The sequence below is a fragment of the Prorops nasuta genome, unplaced genomic scaffold, assembly GCF_024137725.1.
Source record: "Prorops nasuta isolate Cenicafe-Biocafe unplaced genomic scaffold, Cenicafe_Pnas_1.2 PNAS00033, whole genome shotgun sequence".
Taxonomy (NCBI): domain Eukaryota; kingdom Metazoa; phylum Arthropoda; class Insecta; order Hymenoptera; family Bethylidae; genus Prorops; species Prorops nasuta.
The window spans coordinates 32,551-44,732 of record NW_027116830.1 but is presented as its reverse complement, the minus strand read 5'-3'; the positions used below and the strand labels follow the sequence as shown (position 1 = coordinate 44,732).

General features: G+C 32.7%; 4 protein-coding genes across 12 annotated transcripts in view; 2 read left to right on the top strand and 2 right to left on the bottom strand.

The window, feature by feature from the left end:
- Positions 1-816: 816 nt before the first annotated feature.
- On the top strand, positions 817-3,161 carry LOC136783378 (alkylated DNA repair protein alkB homolog 8). Of its 6 annotated transcripts, XM_066743485.1 has the most exons (7): positions 817-1,018; positions 1,134-1,365; positions 1,444-1,566; positions 1,624-1,827; positions 1,888-2,267; positions 2,328-2,483; positions 2,540-3,161. In XM_066743485.1, exons 1-7 carry the CDS (start codon positions 893-895, stop codon positions 3,077-3,079), a joined length of 1,761 nt encoding a protein of 586 aa, XP_066599582.1. In that variant the 5' UTR covers positions 817-892; the 3' UTR covers positions 3,080-3,161. The 6 variants fall into 6 exon arrangements, with proteins under 6 accessions (XP_066599582.1, XP_066599587.1, XP_066599585.1 ...); XM_066743490.1 differs by lacking the exon at positions 1,134-1,365; XM_066743488.1 differs by having other exon boundaries at positions 1,162-1,365; positions 1,444-1,827.
- Positions 3,162-3,303: 142 nt separating this feature from the next.
- LOC136783379 (high mobility group protein B1-like) lies at positions 3,304-5,781 on the bottom strand. Its single transcript, XM_066743491.1, has 6 exons — positions 5,307-5,781; positions 4,653-4,825; positions 4,464-4,582; positions 4,256-4,401; positions 3,991-4,165; positions 3,304-3,899 (listed from the first exon to the last, which is right to left on the bottom strand). Exons 2-6 carry the CDS (start codon positions 4,762-4,764, stop codon positions 3,840-3,842), a joined length of 612 nt encoding a protein of 203 aa, XP_066599588.1. The 5' UTR covers positions 4,765-4,825; positions 5,307-5,781; the 3' UTR covers positions 3,304-3,839.
- A 1,073-nt stretch (positions 5,782-6,854) lies between these two features.
- On the top strand, positions 6,855-11,604 carry LOC136783452 (DDB1- and CUL4-associated factor 13). 2 transcript variants are annotated; one of them, XM_066743628.1, is made up of 8 exons: positions 6,855-7,282; positions 7,365-7,645; positions 7,784-8,181; positions 8,246-8,414; positions 8,481-8,628; positions 8,763-9,000; positions 9,086-9,249; positions 9,567-11,604. In XM_066743628.1, the coding sequence occupies exons 2-8, from the start codon at positions 7,576-7,578 to the stop codon at positions 9,652-9,654; spliced, it is 1,275 nt and encodes a 424-aa protein (XP_066599725.1). In that variant the 5' UTR covers positions 6,855-7,282; positions 7,365-7,575; the 3' UTR covers positions 9,655-11,604. The 2 variants fall into 2 exon arrangements, with proteins under 2 accessions (XP_066599725.1, XP_066599724.1); XM_066743627.1 differs by having other exon boundaries at positions 6,858-7,282; positions 8,700-9,000; positions 9,567-11,598.
- Positions 9,939-12,182, bottom strand: part of LOC136783451 (EGFR adapter protein-like) — a 25,052-nt gene continuing 22,808 nt past the window's right edge. For all 3 annotated transcript variants that reach the window (XM_066743624.1, XM_066743626.1, XM_066743625.1), the window contains one exon: positions 9,939-11,903. In XM_066743624.1, the coding sequence (XP_066599721.1) occupies positions 11,700-11,903 (204 nt within the window). In that variant the 3' untranslated portion in view covers positions 9,939-11,699. The remainder of the gene's footprint in view (positions 11,904-12,182) is intronic.

Below are 12,182 nucleotides of genomic sequence, written 5' to 3'. Positions count from 1 at the left end.
CAGCAACGCCCTCTAACTTCAGTAACAATCAACGTTAACTACTAATGCTATAGACGAAAGATTTATCCTTGTTGCCTACGCTTATTTTTATACTTTATGTGCTTTTTACTGTTCCAACTTGTGTAAAGAATGAAGACAGAAATAGGGAAAAGTGTAAGCAACGAAAACACAGACCTAAAGTTTCTAATTATCGTATATACATGACAATTTTTGTTTTTGACAAACTGGCTCATGGATCTTTTCACGAGACTCATTTGCAATTCTAAGCAAATCTATTTTATATAATTTTAAGAAATATATTGATTTTTTTCATTGATTTACTCCTGTTTTATAATCGATCGATTATAGTTCTCTATCGGTAACAATTATTATACACAAATGTTTTTTTAATAACCGTTTTATACTTCCCTTTCATTCCATCGAGATTCCGAGTAAAATTACAGGAATTTAATTTTTTTTTTATTATAAAGGAGTCGGCCTTATTTACTTAATTATAGTGTTAATTTTCGTTAACAGTCTCATAAAATATAATTTATAGACCGCGTTTTCTGATAAACTTTATTGAATCGTTCAAATTTTTTAAATTAGAAGCTATAGAATTCGAAACATTTACGGTATTGGTATTTGTATTTATGAAAATTAGAGTGTGTAATAGTTCAATGGATCGGTTGAAGAAATTGAAATTGAGGTAAGAGATATGTAGATGTATAGTAGAACAGAAATTTATTTCTCGAGTTAAAAAAAATAGAACAGCCGCGAGCGAGGCCAATAGCGCCAATAGTCAGAACTTGCTATTGCCGATGACGTCACGTCCGCTATTGAAGTATATAAACAAGTTAACCTCAATATTTTCTTAGGAAAAATCAAATTTAGTGAAATACGTGCATTATGCATGTACAAAATGATTACGGAAAATTTGGAGCAAACAAACACCAACAAAAGTTTACGCAAACAAAGACGTGCATACCATAAAGTAACCAAAGATATGAATATCATATGCTCCGAGAGTCCTACAAAGGTTGGTCATTTAAATAATAGAAAATCTAGGCTCAAATCTAGTATTGTCAGGTACATGAAGGTGTGAAAACTGTGCTGACATTAAAATTGGATCTTCATTTTTATATCGTTTTTAGTATTTAATGATTTGTAATGCTGGTCTAGTAACTGGGCTGCAGAGGGAAACATTGGAAAGTCTTTTAAATCCTATTATAAACAATTATGACATAGTTATGCTACCTGCTAAATCTTATTGCTTTATTAAAACTAATTTAGAGGATGATGCAGTAATTGCATATAATACTATTCATAATAAGGTCAAAATTAATGAGCAAAAGACTCCTTTGTATGCAGTTTATATAGAAGCAGGTTGATCACGTATATTCAAATCATTTCTACTCTGTGCATCGAATCTTATATTTTTTATAATAAGAAATGATTTTCTAGTTCCCTTTTCAAAAATGGATGAATGGAACCCTATGCTTCCACCAGGCCTTTCGGTATTGAAAGATTTTATTACAGAAGAAGAAGAATTAAAATTATTAAACACTCTTAACTGGAGTAAAGAAGGTATGATTTTAGTTTCTATGGTTTATCATACATGCTTTAAATTTATAATCATTGCAGAATCTATTTCATCAGAATTAAAACATAGAAAAGTACGTCATTACGGATATGAGTTTCAATATGGCACTAATAAAGTAGATCCTGATTCTCCCATTGATCCAATTCCTAAAAGTTATAATTTCTTGCAAGAACTATTTAAAACACATAAGTGTGCAGCTTATGAATTTGACCAGCTTACAATAAACTTTTATTTACCTGGTCAAGGTAATTTTAATGATTCATATAATGTAGAGTACCTTCTAAACTATGAAATATTTTTTATAGGTATTCCACCACATATTGATACACATGGTATTTTTGAAGACACCATTCTATCCTTATCATTGGGCTCTTCGTGTGTAATGGATTTTAAACAAAGGGATAGAAAAGTACCTGTGTTTTTACCGGAAAGATCGCTTCTCGTTATGAATGGGGAGTCAAGGTATGCTTGGTCTCATGGTATATGTCCAAGACATAACGACTTAGTACCAACCCAAAAAGGGTTTACTACACAATCAAGGGGAAGCAGAATATCCTTCACTTTTCGTAAAGTGAGAAGAGGAGATTGCAATTGCAACTTCCTTGAATATTGTAATAGATTAAGCAATACTTCATTAGTACCAGAAAATACTGCCAGCAGCATAGAAGCAGCTTATGTACATAAGGTAAGATTTTAAAGTAATTTATTACCTCCTCTTACAAACAAATCTTAATTAATCATTTAGGTTTATGAAGAAATTTCAAATCATTTTAATGATACAAGACACTCAAAATGGCCTAAAGTGGCCAACTTTCTTGAAAGCTTGAATAAAGGTGAATTAGTATTGGATGTAGGATGTGGTAATGGTAAATATTTGCAAGGAGATCCTCAGTTATATAAGGTAAAGCAGTGTAATAAGTTGTATAGCAAAAATAGCTTAATGTATTGAATTTTTAGATGGGATGTGATAGAAGTTCTGGGTTAGCCCAAATAAGCCACGAACGAGGATGCCAAGTGCTTTTATGTGATTGCTTACATTTACCATATAAAGATAGTTGCTTGGATGCTATTATTTGTATAGCAGTGATACATCATTTTTCGACTAAAAAGAGACGAATTTCTGCAATTTCTGAAATGATACGTTTACTTCGTCCAAATGGTAAATGCTTAATTTACGTTTGGGCAAAAGAACAAAAAAAGGATTCGGTAAAATCAACTTACTTGAAATATGGTCAGAATAAAATAAAACCTCATCTGACATGCATGAAAACAGTAGAGCAAGGTTTAGTATTTCCTGTTCATGAAAATCGAACAGAATTTACTTATAGCGATATGTTAGTTCCCTGGAAACGAAAAGGCGGAGGTGATTTTTTACGATACTATCACGTTTTTGAGGAAGGGGAACTTGTTGATTTATGCTCACAGGTCCCATCAATTAATATCAAAGAAGTCTATTACGACCAAGGAAACTGGTGTGTAATATTAGAAAAACAATAATACCATAATTAAATAAAAATTCTATTTTTGTATTTGTTGTAACATTAAACAATTACACGTGTTAATAAATGTACTGAATGAACTTTTGTGTTTTTTAAATAAAAATTTGAAAAATTATTATCAGAATAGGGGGGATTGAAGGAGGGGGGGGGGGTGATAATAAATATTATAAAAATTATTATTAACTAGAACATTGGTATACGATATTACAGAAGAGATATAGATCAGTTGAATGAATTATTTATTTTAAAGAGAACGGAATACATGTGTTAATAAGTATACTAAATGGAGCTGTATGTGTATATATATGTTAGCTCCCTGTAGTCTAAACTTAATCTTACAGTAATATGCTGATACTGTGTAAATATAGCAAGTCAAGTGCACTGTACAAAGCCCACTCTGCTTGACATTCACATTCATCTAACTGTATTATATGTGTTAGCAATGATTATAAGCATTAGCAGTATTTTATTTATGATTAAACACCATGTATAGGTATATTAGCACACATTACTTGAAAAATAACTTCTGCCATATGTGTGAAAAGTCGCTACAAAAACTTGAATATTTGTCTGTTAAATCATGATTTTTGTTTATAATCATATCGCATAATGCATTATTTAACAGTGTACGTAATATATACAACATTTAATGGTGAAATAATCATATCTAGTTTTTTAATGAAAAATTTTATTGGGTAATATGTCAGGCCCATTTTCTTCTTTTTTTTTTTAATTTTCTGCTTTTATTTACTGTTTACTTAAACAGTTCCAACTTCAGGATCATAATTTTTCACTCTTTTGTTATACGCAATTATTTCCTGCAAAAATACAAGTGTTAAAATTCAAAATTTGGTGGTAATAATGCATAATACTATCAAATATTGTCATTTATATGTTAATATTGCTTACTCTTTCATATCTGGCTCTGTCTTCTTCAGCAATAGCCATGTACTTGGACTTAGTTTGCAGATCAGTGCTCATCCATAATTTACCCAGCTCTTTTGCAATATCACCAACACCCATTTCTGGGTGCAATTCCCTCATTTTTCCTCTTAATTCTTGGCAGAAGTAGAAAAATGCTGATCTGAGACATTTACAAAACAACAAGTAATAACAATATAAATATAACGATATTAAATTATTTCGAACTCTGGATAATAAAATTTATACTTACAAAGCTCTTTTTGGAGCATCTTTGTCTCTATAGCGTTTTGTACCTCTTCGTGTTGGTCTTTCTGGCTCTTCATGAGCTGTGTATTGCCTCTCATAATAATAGATTTTCTTATTGCTATGAGCGCCATCCTCCAAATGTACAATTTGCTAAAATCAAAGTGACTGATAAGTATCTTAAATACCACATATAAATCTAAAGTTATATATACTTCATTTTTCACTGGGACTGCATTGATAATAAAGTTTTTATTTTGTGTATTAGTCCATTTTTGCTGGTTAGTTGCAATATTAGAAACATTGCCTTGTTTCATTACAGATTCGCCACATTCTATAAACAAACATATCTTAAATTTTGATATTCCTAATTACAATAGAATATAATAACTAAAAACAATTACCCGGCTGTATGTTGCCAGGCGATACAATCATTGTTTCTCTTATACCAGTGTTTAAGGTATTATTATCTCCTGCCTTTGTCAAGTAAACATTCTTTCTATCTGAATTTTCCATGATTATCAGAACCAAATAAACTTTTCAAGAAATTTAACTGATATTGAATATCTTTAGCTTTCTAGAACATAAATTATTGATATTTTATATAAATTCTAAATTGTTCCAGGCATATTTTGGTTTAATATTCATTTCTTGTATCACTATTGTTAAAAATAATCACACGAGTAAAAAATATAGCAAAATATTTTTTACATAATTAGTTAAAAAAAAGACTTTAGTTTGTGAAGTATATATAATAATGATGTACTTAATTGTTACAATAATAAAATAGTATGTGTTGACAGGTATTAGTATAGAAGATACAGTGAAGTAGAACTACATTCAAGATGTTCGAAAAGACGCTAAATTTCGTTTGTTAAACAATACAACACAGAAATCTGCATTAATCGCGTATTAAACGATTCTTTTGATTCCGACAATTAATAATAATTAAGCTGCATAAATGAGCAAAGATGAATAAAAAACGGGAAAGACGCAAACTTTGTGCAATGGAGAAATAAAGGAGTCATACGGAAGATGGAAAAAAGGAATGTACTTACCACTGTAGTAGATAAAGTCCTGATAAAAAATTCAATTAACGTGTTTGGAAAAGAAATATTCCAGAATTCAATAGGTCATACGTATGAATCACAATTAGTTTGATCTTACGAACAGCCAGTGTAATATTTGTGATCCACTGTGGCTTTCCAGCTATGGTTACTAGAGCTAGAAGCAGCTACTCAACTAGCAGCACAGACACTACAGACAGAGACTAGTTATGATATAGGACAGTACAGTTAAAGTTGTCAGATACGGGTATTTTCTTCCCCCTATTATACTCTCATTCCCCGTGCTGCTTATGGAATGGACGAGCGAAGTGGGAAAAATAAGTTACCTGTTTCTGGCAATGCTAAATACAGTTTGTGTGACAGTGCTTTTGTCGTCAGTATGCAGTCGGGGATCGAGAGAGTCCGAGAGTCGGGATTCGGGACTGGTGTCTCGGACGGAGGGAGTTGGTTGGGTACTTGGGTATGGGTAGAGTCGTAGAGTAAGTAATGGGCGGGTAGGTGACGTTAGGTGTCTGGCTGGGGTAGTGGTAGTATGTACTAGTGGTAGTCGGTTCCTGTTGGTTCTGTTATCATATCGCAGTTTACTGTAGCTATACCCTACCCGCCGGCCGCCACCCGGGCCCCGGGGGCTGGCCCCACTCTTGTGTTCCACAATAGCATAAGGCACAAGTATGATGTAGTAACTGTGCGCAAAATATGGAAATGCATGGGATTGGGAAATTGGGAATGGATGTTTTTTGAGTTAATTAATACAGCACTATTCTGGCTAAGTTGCATTAAGGGTGATATCGATAAACGGAATTTAAACTGAATACAATCTTGTCCAAGATTAATTATCTCACCTATCTTCATCTTAAGTATTTGCTATACTAAAATTCAATCTTTGTTTGGTTTATAGGTATCGTCTTAAGGCCCGATTGCACAAGACTTGTTTAAACTGGATTAAGTTAATTATGCTATATTCTATGTGACATAAAATATAGCAAAATTAACTTAATCCAGTTTAAACAAGGATTGTGGAACCGGGCCTAAGGGCCTCCGCACACAGTTTCCGTAGCTACATTACGTTACGTTAAGGCAACTACAATAATAGTTGCAAAAATTCTTTATAAATATAAAAATATCACCTCAGACCTGTTTATTACAAGCATCCTGCCTCAAAAAACTTAACTTTAGCAATCTTTTGTGTGCGCTAAGCTAAGATTAAGTTTAATCCTGCCTTAACGTAACGTAATGTAGCTACGGAAACGGTGTGCGGAGGCCCTAAGTCAGCGATCGCTGACTTTAAGCCATGCCCATATGCACAATGGTACAAATCTTCAACTCAAGTGAAACTAGTGAAAGTATCCAGTAAATCCGTAGTTTGCGTTGCACATATTATACATAATTGTAGATTCTAACTAACGAATCTTGAGTTTATATTACGGGGGTGCAGTATAAAGACTATAAAGAATACCGGCCTAAAGCCTGAGTCAGCGTTTAACTTAACTGTTTCAATACTATTGATAAACATACTACATATACATAACAGCATTTTCAATCAGCGAAAGCTAGCGCGATCGAAAGCTCACAGTTAAACATCATTATTATATGTACTGTTATATCTAAAATTTAACAAAAATGTTTATAGTTTACAAGCAAATGGATCAATATATTGAATGATAATTTAATAATAAACCATCCAAGAGTGACGATGACGATTTGGAATACTGCTAAAGAAGTTCTCGTAGGTGGGGAACGGGGATGAGAGAAAATAATAATGCACTAACATAAAAAGTAAAGACGATTAAACCTGTTAGGTAATAATTATAAATAGTCAGCTATGCTAAGGGGGTATGATCGGGTCGATCGGGTCTACTATATGATTGAACTAACTAAACGGGAAATCGCGTAGCGACGTTCGGCATTAAACGACCGCTAACTTAACGCTGTATGCTGGGCAATTGCTGGATGACTGCTGTTAACTTGTATGTACATTATAGATTAAAAAAACTTTAAATTTTATTGTTCGAAGATTATTTAATCTAAATCGTATGCTAACTCGTGCAGCGTGCTTTCCGTTGCGAGTTATTGACTGATGGTGAGGGGCCCTAAAACGCGGTTCTTAAATGCATCAAGGGACGCCATATATGTATGTCGCCGCCGTCGCCGGTCATTGGAGTCATTGGACATGAATCAATTTTTCGAGAAGCATTGGATCCCCACAATCCATAATAAATTCCACATGGATCTGGCTTCACTGCTATAAATACGGCCAATAATGAAGGTAAAAATTTTATCCAGAAATCCGGATGAGTGTCTAAGAGAGACCAAACGCGATATTCATAAAGGTAATAACTTATTTAAATAAACTTAACCTGTTTATGGGTTTCTAAGCATGTATTATGATATTATTGAAAGAATAAGCTGTATTATTTCTTATTCCAAAGATTGACATAATCTATTTATTTGGTTCATTATTTGTTTAGTACCAAGGAACTATAACCCTTCGTTACATCCATTTGAAGCTCCTAGAGAGTACACAAGAGCTTTGAATGCTGTGAAATTGGACAGAATATTTGCCAAACCTTTCATAGGCTCACTAGAAGGTCACAAGGATGGAATATCTTGTATATTTAAGCATCCAAAACGCTTATCAATCGCTCTAAGTGGATCTTTTGATGGAGAACTCAGAGTATGGAATCTTATTCATAGGAAGTGCGAGCGGTCACTATTAGCCCATGATGGTATCCTTCGGGGCATTGCATTTACTTCAAATTCACAAAGCATCATTACTATTGGTGATGATAAAACAATAAAAACTTGGAAAATAGAATTGTCAGATAGCGAGGAATGTGATGATCCACTGAATACTATAATAAGCAAAGTATGTTTCTCTTATCCTACTTTTCTTAATAGTTCCAAATTTTTAACAAATAATCAATTTTCAGAATGTTATAACTGGAATAACACACCATAGATCTGAACCTTTATTTGCGACTTGTGGAGAAGTATGCCAGCTTTGGGATGAATCTAGAAATGAGCCAGTAAAAACATTTAAATGGGGTGTTGATAGCTTACATGATGTTAAATATAATCCAGTTCAAACTAATTTATTAGGTATTAACAGTTTAATTTACAGCAAAAACTGAATTTTTAATTTCTTAAATTTCAAATTTTTCATAGCTTCTGCTGCCAGTGATAGAAGTATTATTTTGTATGATACCAGAGAAACAGGTCCATTGCGTAAAATTGTAATGAAATTACGCACAAATAAACTCAGTTGGAATCCAATGGAAGCTGTAACATTTACATGCGCCAATGAAGATTACAAGTATGATTTTTAGATTATAATTATTATATGAGTAAATGTACAAATGTACTAATTTTTAAATATGATTTTAGCTTATATACATATGATATACGCAAGCTGAAAACACCAGTAAATGTACACATGGATTTTGTTAGTGCTGTTACAGATGTGGATTATGCGCCAACTGGTAAAGAGTTTGTTGCTGGCAGTTATGATAAAACTATACGTATATTTGAAGTTAATAAAGGTCATTCCCGGGAAGTCTATTATACAAAACGAATGCAAAGACTTACAAGCATTGTCTGGTCTCTCGATAATAAATACATTCTTAGTGGGAGCGATGAAATGAACATTCGTGTTTGGAAAGCAAGGGCGTCTGAGAAACTTGGTGTGGTATGTACAAACTTTTAGTCACTGAGAATAAACGAAATATGAATAAATTTAGATGGAAATTTATGAATTTTTAACATCTGCACAGCTTAAACCTCGAGAAAAAGCAGCACTAAATTACGCCGAAGCTTTAAAAGAGAAATTTGCTGCCCATCCAAAAGTTCGAAGAATCGCTCGTCACCGACATGTTCCGAAACACGTATATAATGCTCAAGCTGAAATACGAACTATTCGGCAAAAAATTAAGCGAAAGTAAGTTTTTTTGCATTAATTATAGACTACGTTTTAAACCTAATTAAGGCAGTGGTTGTAAAACTGTCTCTATGCTCGACTTAGTAGGTGTAGTATTCTAAATTATATAACATTAAAAGATGATATTGAATCAATTATGAGGAGAGTTGAACTCTTTACAATATCATGGAATTACTTTCTCGGTTTTTCGAACTTTAAAAATGATTGTTGAATGAAATTAGTTTCGCCCTTCTACTACCTACTTGACCGACTGCAGAGGTAGTTCTTTAAATCACTATCTCAATTACTATGTTAATGTTCTCTTTACGTTTCTATAGGGAAGCTAATAGACGACAACACTCGAAGGAGGGTGCAGTTCCATTTATTGCCGAGAGAAAAAGGCACGTTGTGGGGGAAAGTGTTTAAGATAATACTGTACATGAAAATTTTCGTTAATGTGTGCTATGTTAAGTTTTTCTATACAAATTTTTTAGAAAGACTTTAAATTTATTGTAATAAATAATTTTATTGGAATTATACAACACATTGCTATAATGATTCGTAAAACATTACAGACCTCAAGCAGTGGTTAATATCTTGCTTAACATACTTTACAACAGATTATCAGCTTCTTTCATACTTTTGCAAAAAGACTTGTTCAGTTACGTATGAAATAATAGACAAAATGGTAAAGATATATTATTGATATCATTGTATGTTTAATTTTCTATAGAATATCGTAGTCTCATATCTGTTGTTGATATAAAAAACTGAGCTGAGCGTTAGAAAATGCTGGGTTTTAGTACGATTGTAGGCAATGAATTTTAGCATATTTATGTGAAACATGAGTAGTTTTTGTCTGCGACAAAGGTGTAAAAAATTCTCTTGCTCCATTATAAATAACTTTGTTCACGTTATGCTGCAGTACATACAATGATCAACATACCTTGGAACTCATTGACGTTATATGAAATTTGACATATTGTATCAAACGAATGTAGCTTCTCGGTTGAGATTTGAACAATTCAGTACTTTTATGAGAATACTTAGTTGATGTAAAAATTTCTTAATGCTCAATCGGCGATAATCTTTTGGAAAATGGTCGCTCATCATACGAAAAGAGCCACGCAGCCTCGTTTCTCTTATTATTTTTAACCGACACACACACATACGAATATATTTAATATTATATTTATAATAATTACTGTAAGCGCAACTTCTGTACAAGACTAGGTTAGTCGAGCAATTAAATTACCATTTTCAATTTGTTTCTAGCTTCAGTTTCGCTTTTACGAAGCTCATAATTTATAAGCCAGTCATTGAGTTACGGTATTCTCCTTTCTCACTTTTCGTCAAGTATCCGTAATTACATTTATTTACGATTACTGTAAATAATTAAAATAATAATAATACGAATTATAAGTGTAATAATAATTATGCTAATATTATGCTAATAATAATAATTATTATATAATAATAACGATAAGCTATATACATATAAACACATTTACATTAATTTGAAATATTTAATAATACACTATATGGGGGCGCTCTCGCGCGCGAAACACTTAAGATATAGCTATAGCCCTGCTTAATTAGTGAACGTTGGGCTAGATTATCGAGCAATTATTCGAAAATGAACGATTGATCGCACTTGAAGCACTGACGCACTCTTCGGAACTTTGACTTTGATTTTAGAAGACGAGTAAATTAATGGGAATGGCTGGTTCTTTGATTATAATCAAATGTACTTTATATGTATCAATGCAAATCCCAATTCCTAAATCTTGTCACAGCAATACAATTATATGTAGAATACGAGTATGATGTATATAAGTATATGAGATACTATAATAGCTAAGGGTATACATATAAATATCTATGTGATCAATTTAAACAAGATCTCCAGTAGTTTACCAATTGAAAATTTGAATAATTCGTTCCGGTACAAATTTCAATAATATTTTGACATCCGTTTCGTTTCAATCTATACATACATATTCAATTTCGATCAAAGCTCCTCTATATTTAAAAAAGGTTTTGCGTATAATCTATTAGCGTTTTTTCTCCCTGCTTTGCGTCCTTTGACTTTGATTTTAATATTATTTTCTGTTACAACAGTTATGATATAACCTAATTACCCTAATTTCGCCTTACTATCTATCAATGACTTAAAAGTTTATATCACGATGTGGCATTCTTGTTATCCGCTAAGATTTTTTTAAAACGACTATATCACGTTCCTTGGCGTATACTTGATCAGCCAGTGTATTTATCGTTATTATCGTAATTATAATCTTAGCAAATGTTAATTATTTATCCACTGCAATGCCACTTGAAACAGTTGCAAGGAGGACTCGATTGAATTTCTCGTACATACAATGCAAATACACACGACAAATCTTTTTCTTGAAATTCGTATAGTTTCTTCTCTATAAGGAACAAGTAAGAAAGCACGATTAGGGCGGAGTTCAAACATTTAGATCTGCCATCATTTTTCGAAAGTCTGCGAGCGTGTTGTAATCCGGATCGGAATCGATGTCTGCAAAGTCTTTGTTGGAGTCACTTTTGACGAAACTCGGATTGTGCAGGGACAACGGGCAGGGTAATAATTCCGGCATGATAGAATGATGAGTGATCAGTGCTGTCAACGTAGAAAACTCCTTCTTGAAGCCCTGTGTTCCAACAAAAACAAAAACATCTTAGTTAAAATCGTTAAATTTATTTTTGCAAGAATTTTTTTCGAATTTTCTTCCATCGTCTGGGTTTTAATCATTATTCGAGTTATGTATACCTATATATACATGTGTTTAAATGATTTCGCGCGAGCTATAGGTGCATGGCTCTCGAGTAAAAGTGTGCGATGCTGCGACACGTACGGTATTGGTAAGATTAACGATCGCATCTATATATATATATATATATATATATATATATGTATGTGTATACGCGAT

Bases quoted from the DNA above. Each gene is read 5' to 3' on its own strand.
- LOC136783379 (XM_066743491.1), bottom strand. From the start codon at position 4,764: ATGGAAAATTCAGATAGAAAGAATGTTTACTTGACAAAGGCAGGAGAT. The intron at 4,583-4,652 runs GTAATTGTTTTT...GTTTGTTTATAG, and splicing joins GCCTGGCAACATACAGCCGG to AATGTGGCGAATCTGTAATG. The intron at 3,900-3,990 runs GTAAGCAATATT...GTATTTTTGCAG, and splicing joins ACAGAGCCAGATATGAAAGA to GAAATAATTGCGTATAACAA.
- LOC136783378 (XM_066743484.1), top strand. From the start codon at position 893: ATGTACAAAATGATTACGGAAAATTTGGAGCAAACAAACACCAACAAA. The intron at 1,019-1,133 runs GTTGGTCATTTA...TATCGTTTTTAG, and splicing joins GCTCCGAGAGTCCTACAAAG to TATTTAATGATTTGTAATGC. The intron at 1,828-1,887 runs GTAATTTTAATG...TATTTTTTATAG, and splicing joins CTTTTATTTACCTGGTCAAG to GTATTCCACCACATATTGAT.
- LOC136783452 (XM_066743627.1), top strand. From the start codon at position 7,576: ATGAAGGTAAAAATTTTATCCAGAAATCCGGATGAGTGTCTAAGAGAG. The intron at 8,415-8,480 runs GTATTAACAGTT...AATTTTTCATAG, and splicing joins AGTTCAAACTAATTTATTAG to CTTCTGCTGCCAGTGATAGA. The intron at 9,001-9,085 runs GTATGTACAAAC...ACATCTGCACAG, and splicing joins CGTCTGAGAAACTTGGTGTG to CTTAAACCTCGAGAAAAAGC.